General features: G+C 51.1%; 1 protein-coding gene across 1 annotated transcript in view; it reads right to left on the bottom strand.

The window, feature by feature from the left end:
* The window catches only part of DOCK1 (dedicator of cytokinesis 1), a 495,771-nt gene that overhangs the window by 389,884 nt on the left and 82,036 nt on the right, over positions 1–23,851 (bottom strand). The window contains exons 12-18 of the mRNA XM_055081438.1: positions 20,988–21,130; positions 14,941–15,066; positions 10,355–10,479; positions 8,768–8,866; positions 7,740–7,812; positions 2,171–2,274; positions 1,420–1,603 (exon numbers count right to left, since the gene is read on the bottom strand). Coding sequence (XP_054937413.1) covers positions 1,420–1,603; positions 2,171–2,274; positions 7,740–7,812; positions 8,768–8,866; positions 10,355–10,479; positions 14,941–15,066; positions 20,988–21,130 — 854 coding nt within the window. The remainder of the gene's footprint in view (positions 1–1,419; positions 1,604–2,170; positions 2,275–7,739; positions 7,813–8,767; positions 8,867–10,354; positions 10,480–14,940; positions 15,067–20,987; positions 21,131–23,851) is intronic.

Here is a 23,851-nt window from a genome sequence, read left to right as displayed (position 1 = left end):
GGCCATGGCTCATGGGCCCAGCCGCTCCGCGGCATGTGGGATCCTCCCGGACCGGGGCTTGAACCCGCGTCCCCTGCATCGGCAGGTGGACTCTCAACCACTGCGCCACCAGGGAAGCCCCGGGGTCATCATTTCTATAACCCGGTCTCAAACCAGCACCCGCCTTGCTGACAGCATGTTCCCTGGGCACTAAAGCTGTAAACTCCCTGCACATAATCTACCCGTCCCCATGCGTGCACGGAACCCAGAGTGCCCCCGGGAAGGGTTTCCATCGCTCGTGGAGGTGACTACAGCAGGCGGTGAAAGTCTGATCAGGTCCCGCACTCTCCACTACCACGCAGGGCCTTCCAGATGACAGGTTACTTCTGTCCTGTGATCAGCCTGTTAAAGTCCAAATGATGACCGTCCCTTGAGCCCATCCGAGACTACTGCCAAGCTTTACGGACAACCCCCAGGAACACGATTCACGACAGCAACCGACATTAATAATCAAAATCCGTATCCGTGGCTGAGAGGAAAAACAATCGGATGTTCAAGCTGACTTTCAAGAGAACATAAAGCTACTCTGCACGGCTGTGAGACCATCACATTTGGGGAACTCGATTTTTCAATGTAAGATCTGTGCAGAAGACCCTCTGCCTCGACCAGACGGTGTGCTCTGAATCAGGAGTGCCCCGGCCGGACAGCCATGCCTTGGGGAGGCTGCAAGCCCGTGGGGACAGTGCCAACCATCCCGGCCCGCAGCGTGGGGACACCGGGCACCATGCGACGCTACGCTAAGGCCGCACTTTGGTGTGTGAGTGCACCAGCAAGGGGCACCTTATCTCCCCGTCAGGTGGACTAGAAATGTCGTCAACACCGACTTGTAAAACTAAAGGTAACTGGTAATTATCTCAATGAGCAGCCGAGAGAGGGGAAGACCCAAGGAGGGCAGGGGCCTCACCCCCTAGAGCTCCCATAGCCCTCAGACAGCCCTCTGAGGCAGGCATTATAGCCAGGGTATAGATGAGGAAAACGAGCTCAGGGACCCTAGTTCGAGGTCATTCCCAGAGTTATCAGCACAGGGCCAAGGCTCAAGTTCAGGGCTTTGGTGTGACTCCAAATTGTGTGGATTTCTCCCTTCCCTTGGCCGGAAAGCTTTTTTTTTTTTTTAAAGTAAATCCATTGCTTTATCTCTCTTTGAGGTTCATCCTTAGCATAACATCAGAATGTGAGTTTCAAAGCAGAACAATGTCCCCCTCTCCCTCTCTCCTTGTCCCACAGCATCCACACGGGCCATGACGGAGGGAAGGTACGAATGACTCGCCGGCAGGGTTCAGGGACCTAAGGAAGCCTCCTGCATTCAGCAGGGAGCACAAGAAAGATGGGGTTGAAGGAGAAAAACTCCAGGGGTGAACCCATTTCTGGCCCCAAACTCACCATTCTGGGTCAGTTTGGTGGAGCACACGAGAGTTGAGATCTGGAAGGAATCTTTGCTGATGGTGCAGCTCCCGAGACTCTGCATGCTCTTGCCGGTCGCCGAGTGGCCCTTCTCTTCTAACTCGGCTTTGGTGGACGGCAGGCTCAAGTACGTGCCGGCGTCTTCCAGCTTCTTCGCTTCAGCCTGTGGGTTTAATGATGCGACAGGTCAAATGCAACTGACAATCCTGTGCAATATTTTCTACCCCTGAGGATCCTTAGTCCTTTTAACCGTCATGATATTTGCTCTTTATCATTTGCTAAACCGCTTATTTTACTTTATTTAACTTTTTCTTTTATTTTGGAGTATGGTTGATTAACAATGCTGTCTTAGTTTCAGGTGTACAGCAAAGTCATTCAGTTATACCTATACATGTGTCTATTCTTTTTCAAATTCTTTTCCCAACTAGGCTGTTACATAATATTGAGCAGAGTTCCCTGTGCTAAACTGCTTATTTTAATGATTTCCCTTATTCCTGTAGATGAATTCACATTCACACAGAGGATTTTTTTAAACAGCACTTAATGTGTTATTGTGTATCAGCTTCTCTCCTTAGGGACAGCTGGTCAATCTGAAATGTTCATTTACATAATTAAATGTTGCTAGATAGCAGTGTTCTCACAAAGATGGGAAATGTCAGCTCAGGCCAGGAAGCCCAAAAAGACTTGAAACAGTCAATATTAGCAACACTGCACCAACAGAAGAGCGTACCTTATAGACAATAAGATCATGTTCCCCGTCTCTTAGGGTGGTCCCATCATAGCGCATCAGCTTTACAAAAGCGAGTGCGAATATTTTCTCGGATTTATCCTTCGCTGCAAAAGAAATTAATAATCGTTTTCTACTGCCATCACGACAAAAAGGACATCATAAAATGCTACAAGGGCTGCCTTTCTGAAAAAAATTACAAAACTGTTCTGACAGATGTTAAAGTAAACATAAACGGAGATACAGACAACGTTCACTTATCATAAAGGGATCAGCTGTGCTCAAACTAATCTGTAAATTCAAAGCAATTACAATCAAAATCTCATGGGAGAGCTTCCTTGTGGAACCTGAAAACTGATTCTACAGTAAAGGACCAACAGTAGGAGGATGGTTTTGAAAAGGAACGTGGAGGAAAGCCTGCAATACTAAAACCCAACAGTAACCGGAAAGTGGTAACAATGAAGACGGTGGGTTTTTAACACAGGGATTCACAGACCGGTGGGAACAAACAGGGCATGAAAACACAGGCCACTGCAAGTGGCCACTGGAAGGGGCAGACCCTTCAGAGTGTCACCAGGGACAAACAAAACAGACGGATACCCACCTCACACCCTCTACAAATGTAAATCACAGGTGGACTAAACACCCTACTGTGAAATGTTGTTCTCTTTGGCAAGAAAGTCCTTCCCCCAGAATGTGCATGTGAGACTCATTCTCTCACTTCATTCAAGTTTCTGCCAAAGCATCACCTGCCCTGAAGGGACCAGCCTGCCTAGAAGGGCAAACGCCTCCCCTGGTCACACTCGACTGATTGTTCTTCATAGTTGCTATGGGTTGAACTGTTTTGTTGTGTTCAACAAAATTCTTATGCTGAAGCCTAACCGCCCCCCCACCGTGGCTGTATTGGAGAAAAGGCCTATAAGGAGGTTCTTAAGGTTAAAAGGTCATAAGGGTGAGGCTCTGACCCTATAGAACGGGTGCCCTTATAAGAAGGGGAACAGACACCAGAGTGGTCCCTCTCTGTGTGAGCTCACAGCAAGAAGGCGGCCGTCTGCAACCTGGGAGAGGGTCCTCACCAGAACCTGACCATGCTGGTACCCTGATCTCGGACTTGCAGCCTCCAGAACTGTGAGAAAGTAAATCTCTGCTGTTTAAGTCACGTAGTCTATGGTATTTTGTTATGGCTGCCCAAGCAGATTAAGACAACAGATTACCAAGAGATTACTACCGGATTACCAAGAGATTACCAAGCCTGTAGGGTGTCTGTGCATGAGAAAGGGCCAGGGGAGGGGGGAGACGACCGAGCGGACCGACCTCGTGGTGTTTATTGTTAGTTTCATCCACTGGGCTTTTTCATGCAAAAGGCGTTGCGTATTTTTTCACTGCTATTTCCCCAGTGCATGAAATAGTGCCTGCTACATGGTAGGTACTCAAATATTTGTTCTAGATGGGGAGATGCCAACAAACAAGTCCTTTCAGGGACTTCCGTGGTGGTCCAGTGGGTAAGACTCCATGTTCCTAATGGGGGGCCCAGGTTCAATCCCTGGTCGGGGAACTAGATCCCGCACGCATGCCGCAACCAAGAGTTTGCACGCCGCATCTAAGGAGCTGGTGCAGCCAAAATAAATAAATAAACAAATAAAATTGTTTAAGTCCTTTCCGATAACAAATAAAACAAAAATTGGCGGCCTGTTAAAGCATGCTGATGGGAACAGCAACCACCCAGCTGGATGGTTGGAAAAGGTCTCCGAGAAGGTGGGTGACGTATGAGCCAAGATGTAAACCCTCCAGGAAAAGAGATGGCCAAATACGGAAGCCCTAAAGTGGGACCGGCCTGCCTTGCTCGGGGACTGGAAGCCAGTGTGGCTGGTGAGTGGTAGGCAGTGAGAGCTCCAAGGTGGGCAGGTGCCGGATCAGGTAGAGACAGATGAGGAGTCTGGACTGAAGAAATGGATCTGCGATGAATTTTTCAAGATGCAAAGCTGAACACAGCACGGAAACACTGAGTTTCAGGGCTAGAAAACACCTTTAAAATTACAGATCCCAGATTCTCTTTTTGGAGATGAAAGCACAGAGGTTGAAGAGCATATACATCTGCCCACCTCGAGTCAGGGGCTCAAAGTATTTGCTACAGGACATCACTGCCTGAGATACCAGGTCTCGTTAGTCTTTGCGCTCCTGGTGTCCATCGGGATCTGGCACACATTAGGTGCTCAATAAATGCTAGCTAATTAGCTGGGTGAATGATTGACCCACCAAAGCTAAAGGGAGGGATAAAAGCAAAAAATATGTACTTCTAGAAATTGAAAGAATAACTTTGTGAAAGGGTTCTTAAAAACATAAAACTCAGTGTTCAGGGGAGAAGGAAGAGATCCTTTTAAGTTTGGGCTGGCATGAAAAAAATTAAAACACATCTCTCTGAAAGCAGCTGCAGTTCAGGACACGTGACCGTATCTGCCAGCAGAAGGCCTCCCCTGACCCCACTCTTCAGTAGCACACAATTTAAAAGTGCACCTTTTATTAATACTCTGCATCTTCACATAGGGGATGGACTGCATTTGTTACATCCTCATTAGCAGCCACCATGAGGCAGACAACAAATTTACAAAACGTCAGAGGCCACAGAAGAAGGCCACATGCCCCAGAGGGTGGGCAGCGCTGGCGGACCCAACCAGCCCCCTACAAACAAGGGAAACTCAGCTCCCGGCAGGCCGGCCCCAGAAGCCACTCATCTGCCCGTATCCACGTAAAATACCGGCTGATGCGTTTGGAACGGCTAACAAGTTGCAGAGGAGTGTTAGACGGTCACACCAGCGCCAAACTTCCCAACCCCAAGGACAGCTCCCAGTACGAGAAATCCCCTCACTTTCTTCCACTAGGGGTAAAGAGCGCGCATTTCGCCTGGGGCGGCGGGGAGGGCGTGCAGCGTGGCCTTGCTCCCATTTCTGACCCAGAGCATCTGCAGACGAGGCCGCAGCAGGGGCCCCGGCGGCCCCCACCCCTCCGGCAGCGGACAGCTCGGGACTCCGTCAGCATCACGCTTGCAGTGCTCGACACGTTCCCCAAACCCCACCAGCTGTGGCCGGGGAGACTTGATTAATTACGCAAATGTGTCGTGGGAGGGCAGTTGATGGCATCTTGTCTATAATGAGTACTTAAAACTGACAAGAAAAACAAGGATTTTGAAAACTAAAACGCTACCAAAGAGATCCGTCTGCCCTGGTGTAATCTACTAATTAGAGAGAATGAGCTGGTTCTAAAGAGGGAGCGTGCTTCTGAGACAAGTCCCCTGTGCATTCCAGAACTTTGTCCTTGCCCTGCCACAGGGCTCCCCACCCTCTCCTCCCCTGCAGCCCATTCCCACCCCCGGCAACTTCCGGTGTGCAGGGTGCTGGGCCCACCATACCTTCTGGGACTTGGCTGAGGACATACCTGCCCCCAGTTCCCCCAATCACCCACCTGACCCTGCTCACCCCGCACCTCTGCCCAATGCACACGACGCTCCCAGGCCGCTGCTCGGCACTTGGCTCTTGCGAGCCGAACTCACGCCTCAACCCAGCCTAAGTTTAGCAAGAGGAGAACCCTCTCTGTGAGCTGCGTATACAGCAGGTGCTAAACAAAGACCAAATGATGGCAGTGGCCTCGGTGCTCCCCAAAGGCAGGGGAGACACAAGGACTGGGGTGGGAACCAGAGCTCTTCCACTGACCATCAGGTGACTTTGGGCCACTGAGGTGGGGCCTCTGAGGCTCAGTTTCCTCATCTGTAATGTAGGAAGCGCCAGTGATCCACCACCACATGGCCTCGTGGTGAGGACTCATCTAAATAACGCGGTAAGGGCTTCCCTGGTGACGCAGCGGTTGAGAGTTCACCTGCCGATGCGGGGGACGCGGGTTCGCGCCCCGGTCCGGGAAGATCCCTCGTGCCGCGGAGCGGCTGGGCCCGTGAGCCGTGGCCGCTGAGCCTGCGCGTCCGGAGCCTGTGCTCCGCAGCGGGAGAGGCCACGGCAGTGAGAGGCCCGCGTACCGCAAAAAAAAAAAAAAAAAAAAAAACCGCGGTAAATATACTTGCGCCAGGAGAGAGTAAGAACACAGTGAACACGTACGAAGAGGTGTGCGCATCCACCCGAACACCTTCTCCACCCACATTTCAGCCGTCCAGCAGCGCCACGCACAGTCAGCAGACCCCAGCCCACTGCCTGGTGGCCTGGATTTGGCCCGAAATGGGGCAGGCCCTGCTTTCCAAGCTGCCCAGACTTCACACCCTGCGCCTCCCGCACCGCTTGGGCCCCGACCCCTTCTCAGCTGGCCCCTGAAGCACTGGGACGAGAGGAGGGGTGGAACGACACTCCACAGCGCTCCCACGCCCCCCCCCGGCACCCTCCACACGCCCACTCACCACCAGGGACCCCGTGCTGCTCTAGAGCCCTTGGTTCAGCCACCTCCCGGCCTCAGCCCACACAAGCACATCCTCGGGCTGATAGTCACACTTTCCGCACACCAGCCCTGTAGTCCTCGCGCCTCTTCAACCTCACAGAGCTTCTCACTGGTCCCACGCGGGGGTCTACGTACCCCCAACTGCACGCCTCTGCCCACGTGTTCACCCTCCCGGCTGCTCTGCTGCCCCCTTGCCTCTGCGGGCTCCACGCTCTGGGGAGGGCCCAGGTCAGGCAGGCCCCCAGAAACAGTAAGGAGGGTGGACACACCATCACAGCAGCGGTGGTCCTGTGGAGCCCTATCCTACGGCCGGCGTCGTGCTGAGGGATCGGTGGCCCCCACGCGTTCCCCTCCTCGGGGTGAAACGTCTGTGAAGACACACAGAGCCGGGGCTGAGGTCCCCCAACCGCAGGGCCCTGGCCCCCACAGGCTGGTGGGCGACAAACGCGCCCACCCAGACCACCGTCCCCTCGACGCCACTGCACACACGACCCAGCATCACTTATTTTCTCAAACCTTAGCCCACTGCCAGACGGATACAGACCATGACGGGCAGGGGGCGTATCTTCCCCTCGTGATACCTTACTTAGTGTCTAGCACAGGTGACGTCCTTAGCAGACAATGAATTCAACACAGGTAATGAGACAAACTTCAATCATCGATAATAAACCCTCCTGGAAGGTGAGCGATTCAAACTTCTTTCCTCCCAAAGTCTTGGCATCACGGCCAAGGCTACACCAACGTGGACGAGAAAAGGTAAGCCAGAGCTCCAGGCACCAGCAGCTGCCAGCAAAGCCAGAGGTTTTCAACGCCAGTGCGAGAGCATTCAGAGCAATTTTTGAAATCTAGGTGTTATACCTCAGTGACTTTTCTGATGGATGGGGCAGGGTTACAAGCCAAAGGGCAAAGAGGAAACCCACGGGGAGAGCAGGAAGGAGCGGCACCTCATCAGACAAATTCGAGAAGAAACTGAAGATCTCCTGGGATCCATCAGAGTGGACAGCACTTCGCAGGAGCAGGTTCACGTGGGCACCAAGCTGAAGTGTCAAGACCTCGCTGCGTTACAGCAGCCACGTTCTAGAACAATCCAGAGTGAGTGCGTGATAAACACGGGATAACGAAGCGTGCGGTTACTCACAGTCCTGGGACGATCTATGTCGGAAGGTAAACCGTAGGTGACTGCGGTTCACGTCCTCGATGGGGATGGCCACCTGCAGAATAAAGAGGGAAAGCTGAGCGCCTTGGGGAGCGTCTTCTCCCTCGGCCAGCTGTGTTCCCCTGGAGACACCCTGGACCACTCTGCACTCCTCTACGCTGCGGGGAGAAGACACCGCACACCTCACCCCTATGGGATTTCCCCGGAAGCAAGTGCCTTTTGAAAATTTACACCAGGTAATACTGTCCAGGACGCCAAGCAGGCTGGACAGGGCAGCTGAATATTTTTTTTTTTTAATGTGTTGGATCCTCACCGTGAAGAGTCCATTTTTAAAAGTTGCCATTTTCGTTTTTAGCCCCGATTCGGAAGTGCCTATATTCCCTCTACAGTTGTAGGGAGCTGCCCTCGGCTGCAGCGAGAAGGCGGTCCTTTTGTGACTTACAGTAAAAGGAAAAAGACTTAATACCTGCTGCCTTTAAGCCAAGACTGTCCCTGATCTCATAGCTAACACCTGTATTCCAAAGCCAACCGCTGGCCTGGTGTCCCAGGACCCAAGCCCGTGGTGGGTGGGCTGCGTGGGGCTACCAGCGGGCTGCATTAGGAGCCTCAGAGCACCAAGGCCAAGGGAAGAGGATCCAGCTCTCCAGCGATGCCCTCCATGTATTATCATCTCTATTTTTTTCCATTTGGTGTAAAGACAGCATGCCACACATAAAACAGACCCGAGAAGAGAAAGGCAATTGCTGTCTTTAAAGGACTCTGTATTTGTCTCCAGGAAAAGTCCTGTTTTTAGGTCCAAAAGGAGATGAGAGTAAATGTAAATCCCAAGAAACACCAGCGTGGTTCCTTAGCAACCCTAAAGGACTTTGTTGAAAGTGCCTTGGGGCCGGCGAAGGGTGCCCGCCGGCGGGCAGCCCTGGGCCGGGCCGGGCAGGAGGCGGGCACTTCCTCAGGGTACAAATGAGCATTTCATAATCAACCCCATGGGAAGAGGACCATGCAAATGATACCTTAACCGTCTCAAACCAGCGCGGCTGTTTCACTTGGTAATAAATCACGGACTTGTATTCTGAAATAGCTTCATCACCAGCACCCGGGAAAATCACGTGCTTTAAAAGAAGGCATAAAGAGATCGCATCAGCCCTCATAGAGCCTGAGGCTGCATCCATCTCCCCCAGCCCCCCGCCCGGTTTGATGATCCAGGAGGAGGAGCGAGGGCCCTCGGGGAACACCAATAACCCCATCGCCCATGGAACACCTCCCAGCGATGGAAGAACAGATCCGGCTGGAGCCAGCGGCCAGCAGAAAACCTTGCTAAGATCAAGATCTAAGATCCTGATGGCTATGCGGTATGGGGACGCTACTGTCCTCCATCCTTCGCACCCTTACCCCTAGTAACTTTCACCCTGGACCTGCGGGAAGTTGCCTGACTGACTCGGCAGCTGGAGTAGAGGGCTACAGACCAAAAGGAAGGTGGCACCACTCTGTCCCTTCTCTAGCCACAGACTCGGACCACTCAACTCTAGGGAGAGCGATACTGGTAAAGCCCAGGGGAAGGGCAGGGACACTGGACACAGGCCACCCGGAGAGAAAGGATGCCACCCAGCTCCTGGCACAGCTGAGCCTCAGGAGCCCCCACAGGGCATTGCTCTCGGCCACGTGGCCCAGGGGAGACCAGGCTGCAGCCACGGGCCAGAGAAGCAGCTGGCAGGGGACCCCTGCTTGGGCTCAGCCTCCAGCCCTCAGAGGAGGCCACAGCCTCTGAGCACTTCCCAGGACGCCAGCAGGCCGCGGTGACCACGCAGGAGGAGGTCTTGGTAACCACCACCGAGTAAAGCACAAGGTTCAGAGGCCCAGATTCACAACCCAGTTCCACCACTCATGAGCTCTCCGACCTTGAGCAAGGTGACTGATTTCTCTGGGGCTCAGTTTCCATCTGTCTCAAAAGATGCTAATAACAGTATCTGAACTTCTAATGTGATCATTCGCCCTCTGAGCCTCGGGTTTACACCGGCAAGTGGGACCCCAGGATAGAGTTTAGAAAAGAAGGTGGCCAGTGGGGCTTCCCTGGTGGCACAGTGGTTGAGAGTCCGCCTGCCAATGCAGGGGACACGGGTTCGAGCCCCGGTCCGGGAGGATCCCACATGCCGCGGAGCAACTAAGCCCGTGCGCCACAACTACTGAGCCTGCGCTCTAGAGCCCGCGTGCCACAGCTACTGAAGCCCGTGTACCTAGAGCCCGTGCTCCGCAACAAGAGAAGCCACCGCAATGAGGAGCCCACACACCGCAGCGAAGAGTAGCCCCCGCTCGCCGCAACTAGAGAAAACCCGCGCGCGGCAACGAAGACCCAACGCGGCCAAAAATAAATAAATAAATAAAAAGAAGGTGGTCAGGACTCCAGGGTCGTCCTGAGACAGGCCGGCTGCTGGGACCCGGTAGAAACCAGCCCTCTTGGGCAAGGGAAGAAAAGGAAGAAAAAGCAAACGCTCTTCCCCAGAAATGAGATTGTGGCTTTTGGCACCCTGCAGCAGAGCCAAGGTGCACACTTGGGAAGTAAAACTTAAACACTACAGGTTCAACTTTGCAACAATCAATACCTCCAGTCGTTTTCCATCTTCATCGTAAACAGACACTGTAACCTCAACATTCTTTGCCGTCGTTTTGCTTCCTTTATCAAAATCTCCTTGAACTAATGTTACATAGATATCGTTTCGGACATCACCTGGGGGGGGAAAAATTACACCTTTAAAACCAATCCATTATTCACAGTGTAACTGTGACTTCTGCCATTCCTAGCAGAGTATCATAAATACTGTTATTAGATGATTAGGAAATATTTTCTACAAAATAGTGTCCGCATTTAACAGCATGACAAAGGCAATTTTCATCACTATAAGACTTGCAAGAAAGAGGAAAATGTCAGGGCCCCTAATTATCTGCTTGGTGCTTCACGTGGGCAGAGGAGCTCTTACACTCCGTGGGCAGCCCATGCCCGGGGCAGCTCGAATGCTGTCAGTGGGTCTGCGCAGACGCTAGACCCCCCCAACCCCCAGCATCCATGGCCCATTGCAACCCACATCGCCACCCCTTGTTAGGGCACGGCTGCGGTCATCTGAGTCTCCGTAGCCAAGGAATATCCCAACACCCACTGGCACACCGAGGATAACCAGCAACACTGGCCTCCTTTTCGCTCCACTAAGGAGTTGAACAAAAACAGTATTTGAACCACAAGCCAATGTCCTGAGTTGACACTTAGCATCAGGAACTAGGGATGGGTCAAGAGAGAAACTTTCTGCAAAGAATCCTCTCTCCTCCTGGCAGGCAGCTGTCAAGATCCTGAACGGGGACACAGGGAGCAAAGACTCATACATTTTTAAAGTGAGATGGGCCTTAAACTGTGCCCCTTAAAAATACACACACACACACACACACACACACAAATGAGCTCAAGCCGCTTCCTCCTCCTGAGAATACACAAAGCCCCTGGTAATGGTCCGAATGGGAAAACTCTGCAAGCTTCGTGAGCAACATGATTTAGAGGGAGCATTGCTACGCTCTGACGGCTGCTCTGCTGTCTGTCTGGCTGCCTCAACAGTGTGGCCAGGAGCAGCAAATGACCTGCTCTGGGCAAAGAACAAGGATCCCTGAAGAGAAAACATCCCCTCGGCTTCTGGTTTCTCTTTTGCTTTCTAGACTGCTCTATTCTGGCTTTTAATGTATCCCACTATTAGATTAAGCTTTCATTTAAAAGTCATTATTGTAATAATCCCAGAGGGTTGCTACCACTGCCATAGTAGCTGCTGGAAAAGAAGTAGGGCTGTGATGGCTGATAGCGACCACGGAGAAGTTAAGAAGGATGGCGCACAGGGGTGGGGGCAGGAGGCAAGGCTGCCGGTCCAGGACCTGCCGCTAATCAGCTGTGAGACCTCAGACCAGTCACCTAACCTCCCAGGCCACTCACCACTAAGCGGCCTTATCGACAAGAAAGGGGAGTCTGTACAAGCGCTCCGCCTGAAAATTCTATCAAAGCACCAACGCCATAATCAAAAAGGGCCACAGCAGCTTCATACGGGCCTCATCAGCCAGAGAAGCAGCATGCGCTGGGCAGGGAGGTGGCTGAACCTCAGGGTCCCCTTCTCCTATGGGCCTAGGGATCCCGACTCCAGCCCAGAAGTAAGACCCCATTTATAGGAGGTCAATGCCCCCGATGGGCACTCACAAGGGGGTCTCAGCGAATGCCTCCCGGGCTACAAGGTTCTCATTCTGGGGAGGAAGGAGGCTGGAAGCAGACACAGGCGGCCCCTCGAAGCCTCCAGCCGCCTTCCCAGCTCAGGCGACAGCTCTGCTTCCCCACCAGCATCCTTCAGAAGGACCTAGGGACTCCCAGTGGGTCAGGAGAAGGTAGGAGAACCATCAACAACAGTGACACGGCCGGCTCTTCCACTGTGCAAAGGAGATGCACGTCTCCATAAACACGCGTATACAAGAAGGCACAGAGTTCTGCGAGGCTGAAGGCGGGGGTCTGAGAGAGCCCCCCCAAAAGGGTAAGATGCGGTGCTCACAGCCTCTCAGTGGTCACTCAGCCACAGAGGACGTGGCGGACTCACCCAAGCCGCGCTTGCTCACCATGGGAAGCCCAACCCCAGACTTAGGACATGGAACAAGCCAGAACAATGGTCAGCTGCATAGTTTTCCCATGCATCGATCATGAGGTTATCTTAGAGGTTTAGACTTACTTTTTAAGCCTATCAGTTGTAAGGGAGGCATAAGCAGTGTGCACCAGAAGTTTCCCAGGTTCCCCTTTGCACACGAGGGCCTCCTAAGGTCACCCAAGATAAATGCATGATGTCAATGACGTTATCCTCATCTACAAGTTTGCACCTCGAATCCAAATGCAAACAATATGTCCACTCGGAAGTCCGTTAATTAGCTGCATATAGAACAGCCTTGACTCATACAAGCAATAGGTGTTCCATCGTTTCTTAACTTGCTGAGTGTCATGCTTACCTCCTCTACAGGTGAGACTGGCAAACATTCAATCTAGCTGATGTTAGATGTCTTTCCTATCGTTTTAACAGACAGAGTAGACAAAGACCCACAACAGCCCTAAAAGGCAGAGGGAAGAGAAAGAACATGTCCCTAAAATAAACAAGTCAATAACTTTGCAGCACACTGAGTGACCAGCTCTCCCTGTGAACCTACAGCAAAGCCCTGTACCAGGAGGCTGCAGGGAAGCACCGACCATGGGGTGCTTTGGCCCCGTTTCCACTGCTCGTTAGCCGTGTGACTCCAGGCTGTGGCTTAATCTTGATGGGAATTAGTTCAACACCAATTTGTAGGCTTCCAAGATCCTTATATGGAATCCAGCTAGATTATTAATGGGAGCAGTATGTGCAAACCAAAAAGTATCCCACGGATATCAAGGATAAAGACTCATGCTTCCCCAAGATCTCGTGAGAATCAAATCAGATGATTAATATGAATGTCATCTGGAAACTGAAGGCATACGTAAATATCAGAGGTTAACCTTAACATGGGCTCTCATTATCAGTTTAATAAGCGTAAAACCCATGGTTGGGGTGGGGTGATACTAGTGTGATAACTAACACATGCTGAGCGGGTACCGGGTGTGAACATTCACAGGCTTCATCCATGGAACCTGTGCATTCGCCCTACAGCAGCCTTCGTGTTGGGCTGTCACTTTCTGCTCCTCCTTCCTTCTTTTGATCAGATGTCTACCCAGACGTGTGCAGTGTGTCCCTGTCTCCCTCATACAGCCCTTGCAGCTGGGAGGAGCTGACCCCTTCCAGAGGTCCCTGTGGCCCATGTGCATATGTCACCACCATTGCTGTCCAGGGTCCCCAGGGGACCTGAGCGGTCCAGGCCAGATGACGCTCGGCCTGCTTGTCTGGAAACACTGGGTGGAAAGCATGTCGTCTTCTTCAGGACACTGGGATTTGGGAAGAAGATGGGTGCCAGCAGGACCTGTCCCCAGAGGATAAAGTCAGTACGCAAAGGAGGCTGCAGAGAACTGGAGCCAGTGGTCCAGGCTGACCTGGCAGCAGGCTCTGTCCCTTTTCCTCATTCACATGACCGACAAATATCCTCAGGGTGCGGCCATTTGAGCTGGCCTTGCGTTTTCTGTTACTTACACCCTGAAGCATCCTAACTCCAACCAGATCTCTAGGTAGGAATTATTATTATTCTTGTTCTCCAGGGGAGGAAACCACAGCTAAGAGAGATCAGGTAACTTGCCCCAGGGCCAGGGAGGGGCAGAAATGAAATTCATACCAGAGGGTGGGATGCCTGCACCCTCACTTCTGGGGCCAATGGATGGGGTTCAAGGCTGTGCACCGCTGTGGTGAAGAGACATTTAACCCATAACCTACCAAAGAGGGTTATTCTCAAAGCTTGGAACATAAGAGGGTATATTTACCCCAATCGTGCTCCCTTCATTTTGAACACATTCTGGGTAATTCAAATGCTGTTACAGGACCACAAGACGGTCCCAAACGTACATAATTATCGTAAAGGAATCGCCTTAAGTCCTACCCAGCCATCATCACCAATCCATTCCTCAGAGCCTAAAAGTGAATTCTGCACAGCTCTCCAAACGGTCCCTGTCTGCTCACCCTCTATCACATTATTAAGCATCACACGACCAAACGCACTCAGTCCTTCAGCCAGGGTGAGTGGGGTGCCAGACACCCATTCTTCCGTTCCAGACACTGTGGGCAAAAGACAAATTGCAGGCATCCTGATTAAGGGCAACAGCAGAACACAGAACAGCAGTGCGTTCGATTACGATCACGATGGCGTTTTGCCCAGCTGGCGACAGAGACCATCGCAAGGTCTCAGGGCCGGGTCTCTGGCCAATGCTGTTCCGTCTGCTTATCCCTGTTACTGTATCACCAGGAGTCGCTCCACACCAGCCCTCCAGGGTTATTATAACCAAGAGAAACCTCCTCCCCTCGGCCTGACCCCGGGTGCTCGGCTGTCACGCTGGCCGCAGCTCCTGCCTACAGGAGTGACCCATCACCACGCTGGGCTTTACAGCCTCGACCCTCTGCTTCGCTGAGCTCCTACATAAACGTCGCTCTTTGCAGCCAGCTACGTAAACCCTTCCGAGGCCGGCCGCATCCCCCCCACGCTCAGAGGGGCTAAAGGATTCATCCATTCTCACCAGGCATGATTATCTCCGGAAACCCCGTTTTCCGCGCCACCGCTGTGGTCCTGTCCACCAAATGAGGAAATTCTTTTCTAATCTGATGGATATCTCCAGGAAGTAATTTCAATGTTACCCACAAACCTAGAAAAGCAATGGATGCATGAGTCACATTTTATCATGTACATCTTTATACCTTGTACATTTTTAGAAGTTTTCAGGAAATCAATATCAATGAATGAGCAGCTTTTAATTCACAACGCAACGCCTTAAGAGGAAGTGTGGGTGGATGAGAAAGACAGGAGCGGGACCAGGGAAAAGGTGCCTGGCACACATGCCTGCATCAGATTAGCTGGGATGCAAATCCCACACTGGAGGAGCCTAAGGACATAACCGCAGTTACGTGCTACCTCTGCCTGGGACTGATGACTCTTTTGAGTTGATATACGCTGAAGATAAATCAGAAGGTAGCATTTTTCTGGAAGGGGATTGAGAAGGCTATCATTTTCCATTCTCCCAGAAAGGATGACAGCGGGAGAGGATTCAGGAGGGAAACTCGCAGCTTCACAAACCCACGAAAGTATCCAGTTGCCTCAGTGGCACCCATGCTCCCGGGAAGGGGAGCCGCAGAGCACAGGGCTGGGGACGACCAGCGGGCCACCCACACGACTGGGACAGCGGCTGCCAGGGCGGCCCCGTCCCTCTGTTTCACAATGTCACAGCAAAGGAGCAACTAATGCTCCGGCCACCACTCAGCTCCTTTCTCCAAGGGGGAAAATGAAGGCTTTCAAACCCTCTAAAAGAGATGCGAGGATGGCCGCGGGAGAGCACGGTGTACCTGGGAGGCGTGTGTGCCCTGCCCTCTCTCCCTCCCTCCACAAAAGCTGCCGCATTTTGTATAAAATGCTCCAGGAGCAGCAATCAAACGATTAGAGGGAAGAAAGCCGAAAGCCGACACTTAACAAAGTCAAAGGCAGGACACAAAGCAGTCGCTTGGCTTTCCTGGGGAGGGAGGGGTGTCACTATCAGTTGGCAGGTCGGGGTCTCCATCCTTGAGACTTCGGGGCAGGTCGGGGTCTCCATCCTTGAGACTTCGGGGGCCTGGCCTGCTTGCTCTCCTCTCACTCAGCTCTGCGGGACCCCACCTGCCCATCAGAACGTAACAGTACCTGTCCTCACCTACATGACTCTTGTGTGTGTATGGGTCTGCCTGTCCAGCTGTCCCTCCTCTAGATGCATGCTTCCGGGGACCACTCACCACTGTTTAGCTCAGCACCCTGCGCTCCGTAGAAGAAAATGGGAAAACCACAGACCTTGTTCACAAACAACTTTCATTCTAACTGGACCTGGAAGACAGCTGATGGGGACACACAAGGAACACACCTGAGGCTGCTTCTGCTGCAAGCGAGTGGACCTGCTGAATTAAACCTCACGCCTCCCTCCCTCCCCCTCCCCCTCCAACCCCCTCGTCTGCCAGCAGCTGGCCTGCCCTCTGCAAAGATTTACACAACTTGTCGTTGAGAAAGTCCACGGTCACTGACGACATCCTTCACCAGCTGGTGAAAGCCCTCTCCTCTTGCCAACTAGACCGTCCCCCTGATTTATTCAAAAGTACCTAACGTGCACCCACCACGTGCCAGACACGCACAGGGCACTGCAGACACAGGGCGGAGACTCACTACCCCACTGCCAGGGGTTCACTTCTATTCCATGAGCCAAACACCACGGGTGTCTCTCTGTGAAATACGTGCCTACAAAGAGCTCTCTAAGCACACGTGGAGACTGCGCTCCTGGGCGTCACAGAGGCTCCCCTGAGGAAGGAACATTGTGCTGAGATCTGAGGGGTGAGGAGACGCTAAATAAGGAGGTTCCAGGCTGCAGCCCCAAGATGCAGGGGGAAGAGGTGTGGGATGCAGCTGGGAAAGCAGCACAGACCTGACCCCAGGGCCTGTCGGCCGGGGCAGGAGCTATGGTCCCCAACAAAGGGCCCGGAGGAGGAGCCCGACCAGAGTCTGACCTGACAGGACTCAGGTGGCTGCATGGGACTGGGTAGCTGGGAATTTAGAGCGAGCCGAGGACCCCAGTGAAGAGACCACTGCAGGAGCCCAGGCGGACACTGGCAGGACTGCAGCACCGGGGTCAGGGGTGTTGTGAGCAGCAAGGGAGTCATATCAGAAGTGGAGGAAGGAGGGATGGAGGGGGAGTGGCTCTCAGAGACGGCGGCAGTCCTGGGCACGACCAGTAGCAGGTGCTGGCACACCCTGCATCCCAGTGGAGACGTCCTGAAGGGTCAGAGCACAGAGGGAGGAGAGCAAGAAGACGCCCGTCCTGTGCCCAGAAGAGTTGCTGACATCGAGAGTCCACACAGGGAAAAGAGAAGTCGGCGAGAGACGGGGGAAAGCAGAGGGCAGAGAAAAAGGAAAACCCGGGTGGCATCAACGGGGCCGATGGCACAACATGCAGCCCGGGGAAAGGGGAGTGTCTGCAGCACGGGGCAACCAGGGTGGGCTTCAGCAGGAGCCCTCCTGGGGGAGGAGAGGGGCAAACGCTGCTGGGAGAAGGACAGAGAAGTTACAGGAGATGAAGGGCGGACAGCAGGCGAAAGAGTCCACTGAGAAATCAACAGTGGAGTCAAGAGCTAGTCAATACACAGAGACAGAGGGAGAATTTTTTTGTTTGCTACCTTTTCTTTTCTTTCCTTCTATATTTTTCCCTTGTCTTTCTCCTTAAGATATAAAATTCCCGATCATGAGGGGGAGAGTTGAAAAAGTAGGAGAGAAGCATAACCAATAAAAATAGGTCTCTAAAGAGTCATCAGGGGGTAGCACCCCAGTAGGGACACGTGTATCACGGCTCAGGATGTGCACTGCACAAGGCAACTAGCAAAGAAAGGCAAGTGGGAGCTAAACCCAGCCTGCACTCTGCTCACCAAGCTGTGTATCCTGGAAGCGATGCATCTCCCCACTCACCCAGAGGACAGACCATCTCTTTCTAATTCACACAAAAGCACCACAAACGGGAGTTCCCTGGTGGTGCAGTGGTTAAGAATCCGCCTGCCAATGCAGGGGACATGGGTTCGATCCCTGGTCCGGGAAGATCCCACATGCCACGGAGCAACTAAGCCCCGTGCACCACAACTACTGAGCCTGCACTCCAAAGCCTGAGAGTCACAACTGCTGAAGCCCGTGCACCTAGAGCCCATGCTCCGCAACAGGAGAAGCCACAGCAATGAGAAGCCCACAACGAAGAGTAGCCCCCGCTCGCCACAACTAGAGAAAGCCTGCGTGCAGCAACAAAGACCCAACACAGCCAAATAAATAAATAAATTTACATTTTAAAAAAAAGCACCACAAGCTGGCACAGCTCCAGACCTGTAGGATGAGTGAACAGATGGACCCTTGGAGTACCGGGCACTTAACCCCTGGCTCTGTCCTCCAGTAGAGCAGACCAGGGAAAACAGACGCTCACAGAAGTGCAAGGGGAATTATCACTGCACATGACACTTGACATGAACTTGTTCCCTGCTGGGGCCACCAGGACACGGCTAAATCTTACGAGTCTGAGTCCCGAAACCTCCCAAAGGAAGGAATATCTCCAGAATAAATCTAACTTGGAGACACTTTTCAAGGACTTGCAGGATGTGCTGAGATAATTATTTAAGAGGGTAAAAGTAAAGATGTCTTTCCAACACCTTTTCTTTCTCACAAGTACCAGCTTGCTCAACTAGCTGATGAACCAGTAACTTGGTGACACAACTTGTTATAACACAATTTAAACACAGAGATTAAATGTGCCCAGTTATGCTGGGTTTAAAACACTTTCCTCAGAGGAGGAAATGAGGCCAATTTTCAAGGGAAAAGTGTATTTTAGGTTGACTTTTGCTAAACCAGAGTAACTAAACACAAAAGGGATTAGCATATGCAATATTTCAAACAACAGGAGCAGATGTCTGGGGGTGTATGAGGACTCACCATCCACATCAAATACCCAGCGCCTCTGGGTTCAGGGTTCAGAATAATTTGGGCTAAATATAAAAGATGTCCATTGCAACAAGTAAACATGTAGATGTTAACCTAACCTAGGCCAAAGTCTGGAGACCAGCTCAGAAGGGACAGGCCATGTCCCTCCAAGTCCCTTCCACAGCTCTGTGCACTTGACTGTGTGACTTGATGGGTCACCATGGATGGAAACATGGGGCTCCACTGGGCAAAACCCCGCAAACCTAGCAGCTCACTCCGTGCTGCATTCACTGGGCCCCGGGCCTCTCAGCTCTCCCTGGAATGCACTGAACTACGCCTGAGAGTGAGCCCCGGCGAAAGGTCACTAACTCCATCACTTCCGGTTCAAGGTCAACCTGAGCCAGTGATGTGGCCCGAGGGCATTTTGGTTCAGGAAGGCACCAACGGTCCCTCTGAAAACAATCAATGTTCTTATCACTTAGCTCTCACTGTGACCTGAAAGCACCCCTCCTCCCCCCAGAGTTCAAGGAATCAGGGTCCCCTGGCAACAGTCCACCTCTGGGACACAGATTTTGGCCACAATACCAGTGAGACTGACAGAGGCGGGGGCCACAGATGCTCTTTGTGAGCAAGTTCCTGCTGGCCATCCACCAGTCTCCACTCTTCCTGTGTGACTCCGTAATAAAAGTGTATCAAAACTCTGATGACTTTGCAAGAGGGGCCGGGGGCCGGGGGCCACTGCCTCCGAGTGCTCTAATCCAACAGCTTCAATTGGATCTCCCTGTGGTTTTCAGTTAAAGTGCCAATTGGGAGGGCTGGTAACTTATGAGAAGAGGGGTCCTGGGTCAGCTGAAAATTGCTCTGTCTAGAGAGGCCACGATTCATTAACGTTTGGGGTTGGGGTTTTTGTTTTGTTGTTTTCCAGGGAAGGGGGGTGGTTCCTATCAAAAGAAAGCCAGAAGTCCCTGCAGACGGACAGGGGCTGTTAATTCCTCCTGGACATTCTTTAGGTTCGATTCACGCTCTCCCTTAGAACAATGGGAAATGAATCAAGATAACTGTTTCTTAAAATAAGTCTGGTGACATAAGGTAACTAGACAATGAAACAGGTCTATTCACCTCAGCTCTACTGAGTTTATGGTTAAGTCTGCATCTACTCAAGGACTGAGGAAAGGATATTCCCACTGGTGCTAAAAGCAGCCTCAGGTCGGAGCAACTCAGAAGGTGACTCCCCCCAACTTCCCTTCCAGCTGGAAGCGGGGCCTCAGTAAACTTGTTTTCCGGCAGCCCTCCTGGCCAGCCGAGGGCCAGCTGTCACCAGCCCGTGGTGATTGATTCATTGCCTCTGCCAACAGAGGGTCAGCTGCTCGGGAAACCTGTCAGCGTGGGATTAAAAACGATGACTGCAGGCTGGGGAGCAGGGGAGGAGAAATCCCCTCGATTACAAAACTGAAGGGGAACCAGTCTGCGAAAAGGAGCCACTTTCTCAGGGGTACGGGGTGCGGGAGCCCCGGAAAACAAGGTGGCAGCGATTAGTTCACAACACGAGTGGGAAAAAAACACAGCGAGAAGAGCACACGTGGGGAGGTGGGCGATGTTGAACATCTCTCTGTGTCTCTAAACAGCAAAGGGGAAATCACAGGCAGTGGACAGTTATTCTGTTATTCTCTTGTGAAGTCATTCAAGTGTCCTGAACAGAGGAGGTGGCTGGAGAAGTCTGAGGAAAGCCAACAGAGGAGGTGCTTCCAGTCCTATCAACTCTGGGCTCTCTCCAAACATTTCACTGCATCCTAGTCAGTTTTCTCCTCTCATCCAGGAGCCTGGCTCTCAGCAATGCTTACAAAGATGATCGGCAGGAAAACCCTCATAGGCTGTGCATCAGGGACAGTGAGTACACCATTACCCAACACTGCCGCCATCGTCACCATCACCACCACCACCACCACCATCACCGCGTCATTTTCACCATCATCACCACTGTTGTCATTTTCATCATCAATATCATCATCATCAGCATCACCATCATCAAACTACAATTCAAACCACAGCATGTTCCCAAGTTCATGTAAATGGACTCTTATAGAAACAAAACCATAGAATACGTACCCTGGCCCTTGTGGTTGACTTCTTTGGCAGCAATGACTTTGTTTATAACAGTCTGAAGGAAGTCATTCTCCCCCGCCACCCTGGGTGAAAAACGGGATGACATGTTCAGCGGCTTGTGTCGAATGGCGTCGTCCAACGCGAGCCTGGAGGGCACGGGACGACCAAGACCACAGGAGACAAAGGGGCACAGCGACCCAGAGGTCACGGTAACAAGGGAACGAACACAAGAGGTCATCATCACCAAGTGCGAGAGTCATCACAAGTCAGTGCACGACAAAGGACAGGATAGGTGACAAGACAGACAGGAAAGAGCATTGATCAGGAAAATGCTGAACCGCACAAGAGAAGTAAAGCCAACGAGGTCGACCCTATATATTATCCCCAGGAAATAAAGGTGAACCAGAGCACCACGCCACGTCTATCGGACACCTGACAAAAAGGGAACTTATCTGAAAATAACATGGTCGAACAGCATTTAATCCCAAGGAATGTTTATGACCATTTCTTCTCCTTCGTTAATTCTTGACCATATATAGCATAGGTCAAGGGGTGGGTGTTTTGAAGGGAAAAGCAAAATCAAGACAAAAAAAACAAAAGATCCCTCGGACCTAACTGCTTGGGAAGCTTGGGAAGCAACCACTCTGCTCCATCAGACTGTGGACTCAACGTAGCCTAAAATAATTAAATGTGAAAAGAATGGCATAATCTTCAGAGAACACAACTACCATGCCTGAAGAGTAAAACTGTGACACAATTATGAATGTAAATCGTCAATGTTTTGGGGACTCATGGGTCAGGAGCTTTTAATAGAAGCTGCACTAGGACTGAGAAAATAAAAACAAACAGGCGACATGGGCAAAGGGAAACACCATGTAGCACAGCAGAGCACAATATGCAATAAGCAAGAAAATGTACGTCATGTATATAACGTTTAAAATTATTTCTAGAAACTAGGACAAGTGCTATTTATCACTTGAGCCCACGTTACTCAAGAAAGCTGAGGGCTGTTTTCATTTACTTCACCAAGTTAAAAAAGACAGAGAGAGAGAGAAACGTACTCTATGCTTCCTTGCCTAAAATTTATCCTGTGGTATAATAAATCGGTTTTAATGGAGCAAAAACTGGGTTTCATTAGCATGGCATTTCCCAAAGAACTACTTCCATTGCTTATTTTGCTATTAAAATCATGCTTCTCTTTTGTTTCTAACACTGAACATATGAATCTGTATATGAGTCTTCCTTTAATGGAGCAAGAAGTCACAAATTACAGTAAGAACTGAACATGTAATAACATTTTTTAAAGTGGACATTTCACTACAAGAGAGAAGAAGACGGCAGCAAGATGCCACCTCAAGTAGGTCATAACAAGTCACGGTGAAATTGAGATTAGTGAGTCTAAAACTAAACCCCCTCACTTTTCAAACCATAACCCAAGTTTTTTTTTTCCCTTGACTTTTCCCAGAAGACACTAGTAGGCAACAGGTAATTTCAATGCAGTGGTGCCATTTGGGCATCAAGAAACTCTGAAGTCTAATGAATAAAACGGCACTCAAAACATCACTGGGCTGCGCTGTTTTTCTCATGGGCAACTTAGTATTATCGTTTTATAATGGTGTATTTTAGTTATTACCTCAATATCTGCCCATGTTCCAAGATTATGTTCTCCTTGTTTACTAACGAAACTTCCAGATTCTGCAGAATGGAGTTCCCTTTGTAACTCTCTTCACCAGGCATGACTCCAAAGTATCACTTTCCTACAGAACGTTCTATGATGACGGGAATGTTCTCTACCTGCACTGACCAATCTGGTAGCCACTAGCCACCTGTGGTACTGAAGACTTTAAATGAAACTAGCGTGATGGACGCACTACATATTTAATTTTAGTTAATTTTCATGAACTGAAATGGCCACACGTGGCTAGTGGTTACAGTGTTGGACAGAAGAATAAGTCTAAAGCAATGAAGCCACAGAAAACCTTCGCCTCCAGTTGTGTGGTGAGATACGTAAAAGTGAACCTCAATTTCAAGCACGTTCATGCAATGTTTTCTGTTACTCTAAATGCCTACTGGGCCATGCTTCAAGATGCTGTCTGACCAGATCACCTGCCTGCAAAGGAAACCGCTCTGTTCCACCTTGAACAAGTGGTTCTCAAGCCCGGGGCTGAAGGCACGGTCCGTCGTGCAAAGACGGGGCGCAAAGGGAGACGACCTCCCATCTCCTGCTCCCCCATCCCCCCTAGGAGAGGACTCCTCCCACCACCCGCCAACCTCCAAACCCCCTCAGCCAACACCTGAAAGCAACCAAAACTGGCTAAAATAAAATTTCTTTCGAGCCTGGAATCACTTAAGTAGAAACAGAAATGAGGAGAAAAGACAGAATGCAGGGCACTAGGACAGGTCATTCTAACTCAATTTATCCTTTACTCTTTCTTCTAAGATTTCACACCGCCAGGAGGAAGCCCCCTCTTGTCGTTAACCTAAACCCCTCTAATTCCTCCTCCTTTCTCTCTGTCTAAAGTAGAGAAGTGCCCTTGAAGGTACTATAGACCATTATCCAGGTGCCCTCTGGCTTTAATCTCCAGGGAAATAACACCAATTCTTTCAACCTTTTCCACGAGAACTACCTTTCAAATCGGAGAATCAATTTAATGAATCTCCTCCAAGAGCTTTCCAAGCACGCCGTCCTATAGACTTCAGGTCAGAACTAGACAAACCCTAAAAATGGCAAAGCACAGACAACGTCCACTCGAGGCAGCCCCAGAGACAGAAAAATCTCAGGTATTATTTCTCACTTTACAAAAGAATTCATTCTTAATGTGTGTGGTTTTTTTTTATTTTGAAGACAGCAACTTCCCATGAGGAAT

This window comes from Physeter macrocephalus, chromosome 20 (genome assembly GCF_002837175.3).
Source record: "Physeter macrocephalus isolate SW-GA chromosome 20, ASM283717v5, whole genome shotgun sequence".
Lineage (NCBI taxonomy): Eukaryota > Metazoa > Chordata > Mammalia > Artiodactyla > Physeteridae > Physeter > Physeter macrocephalus.
This window is presented reverse-complemented; position numbering and strand designations above follow the sequence as displayed.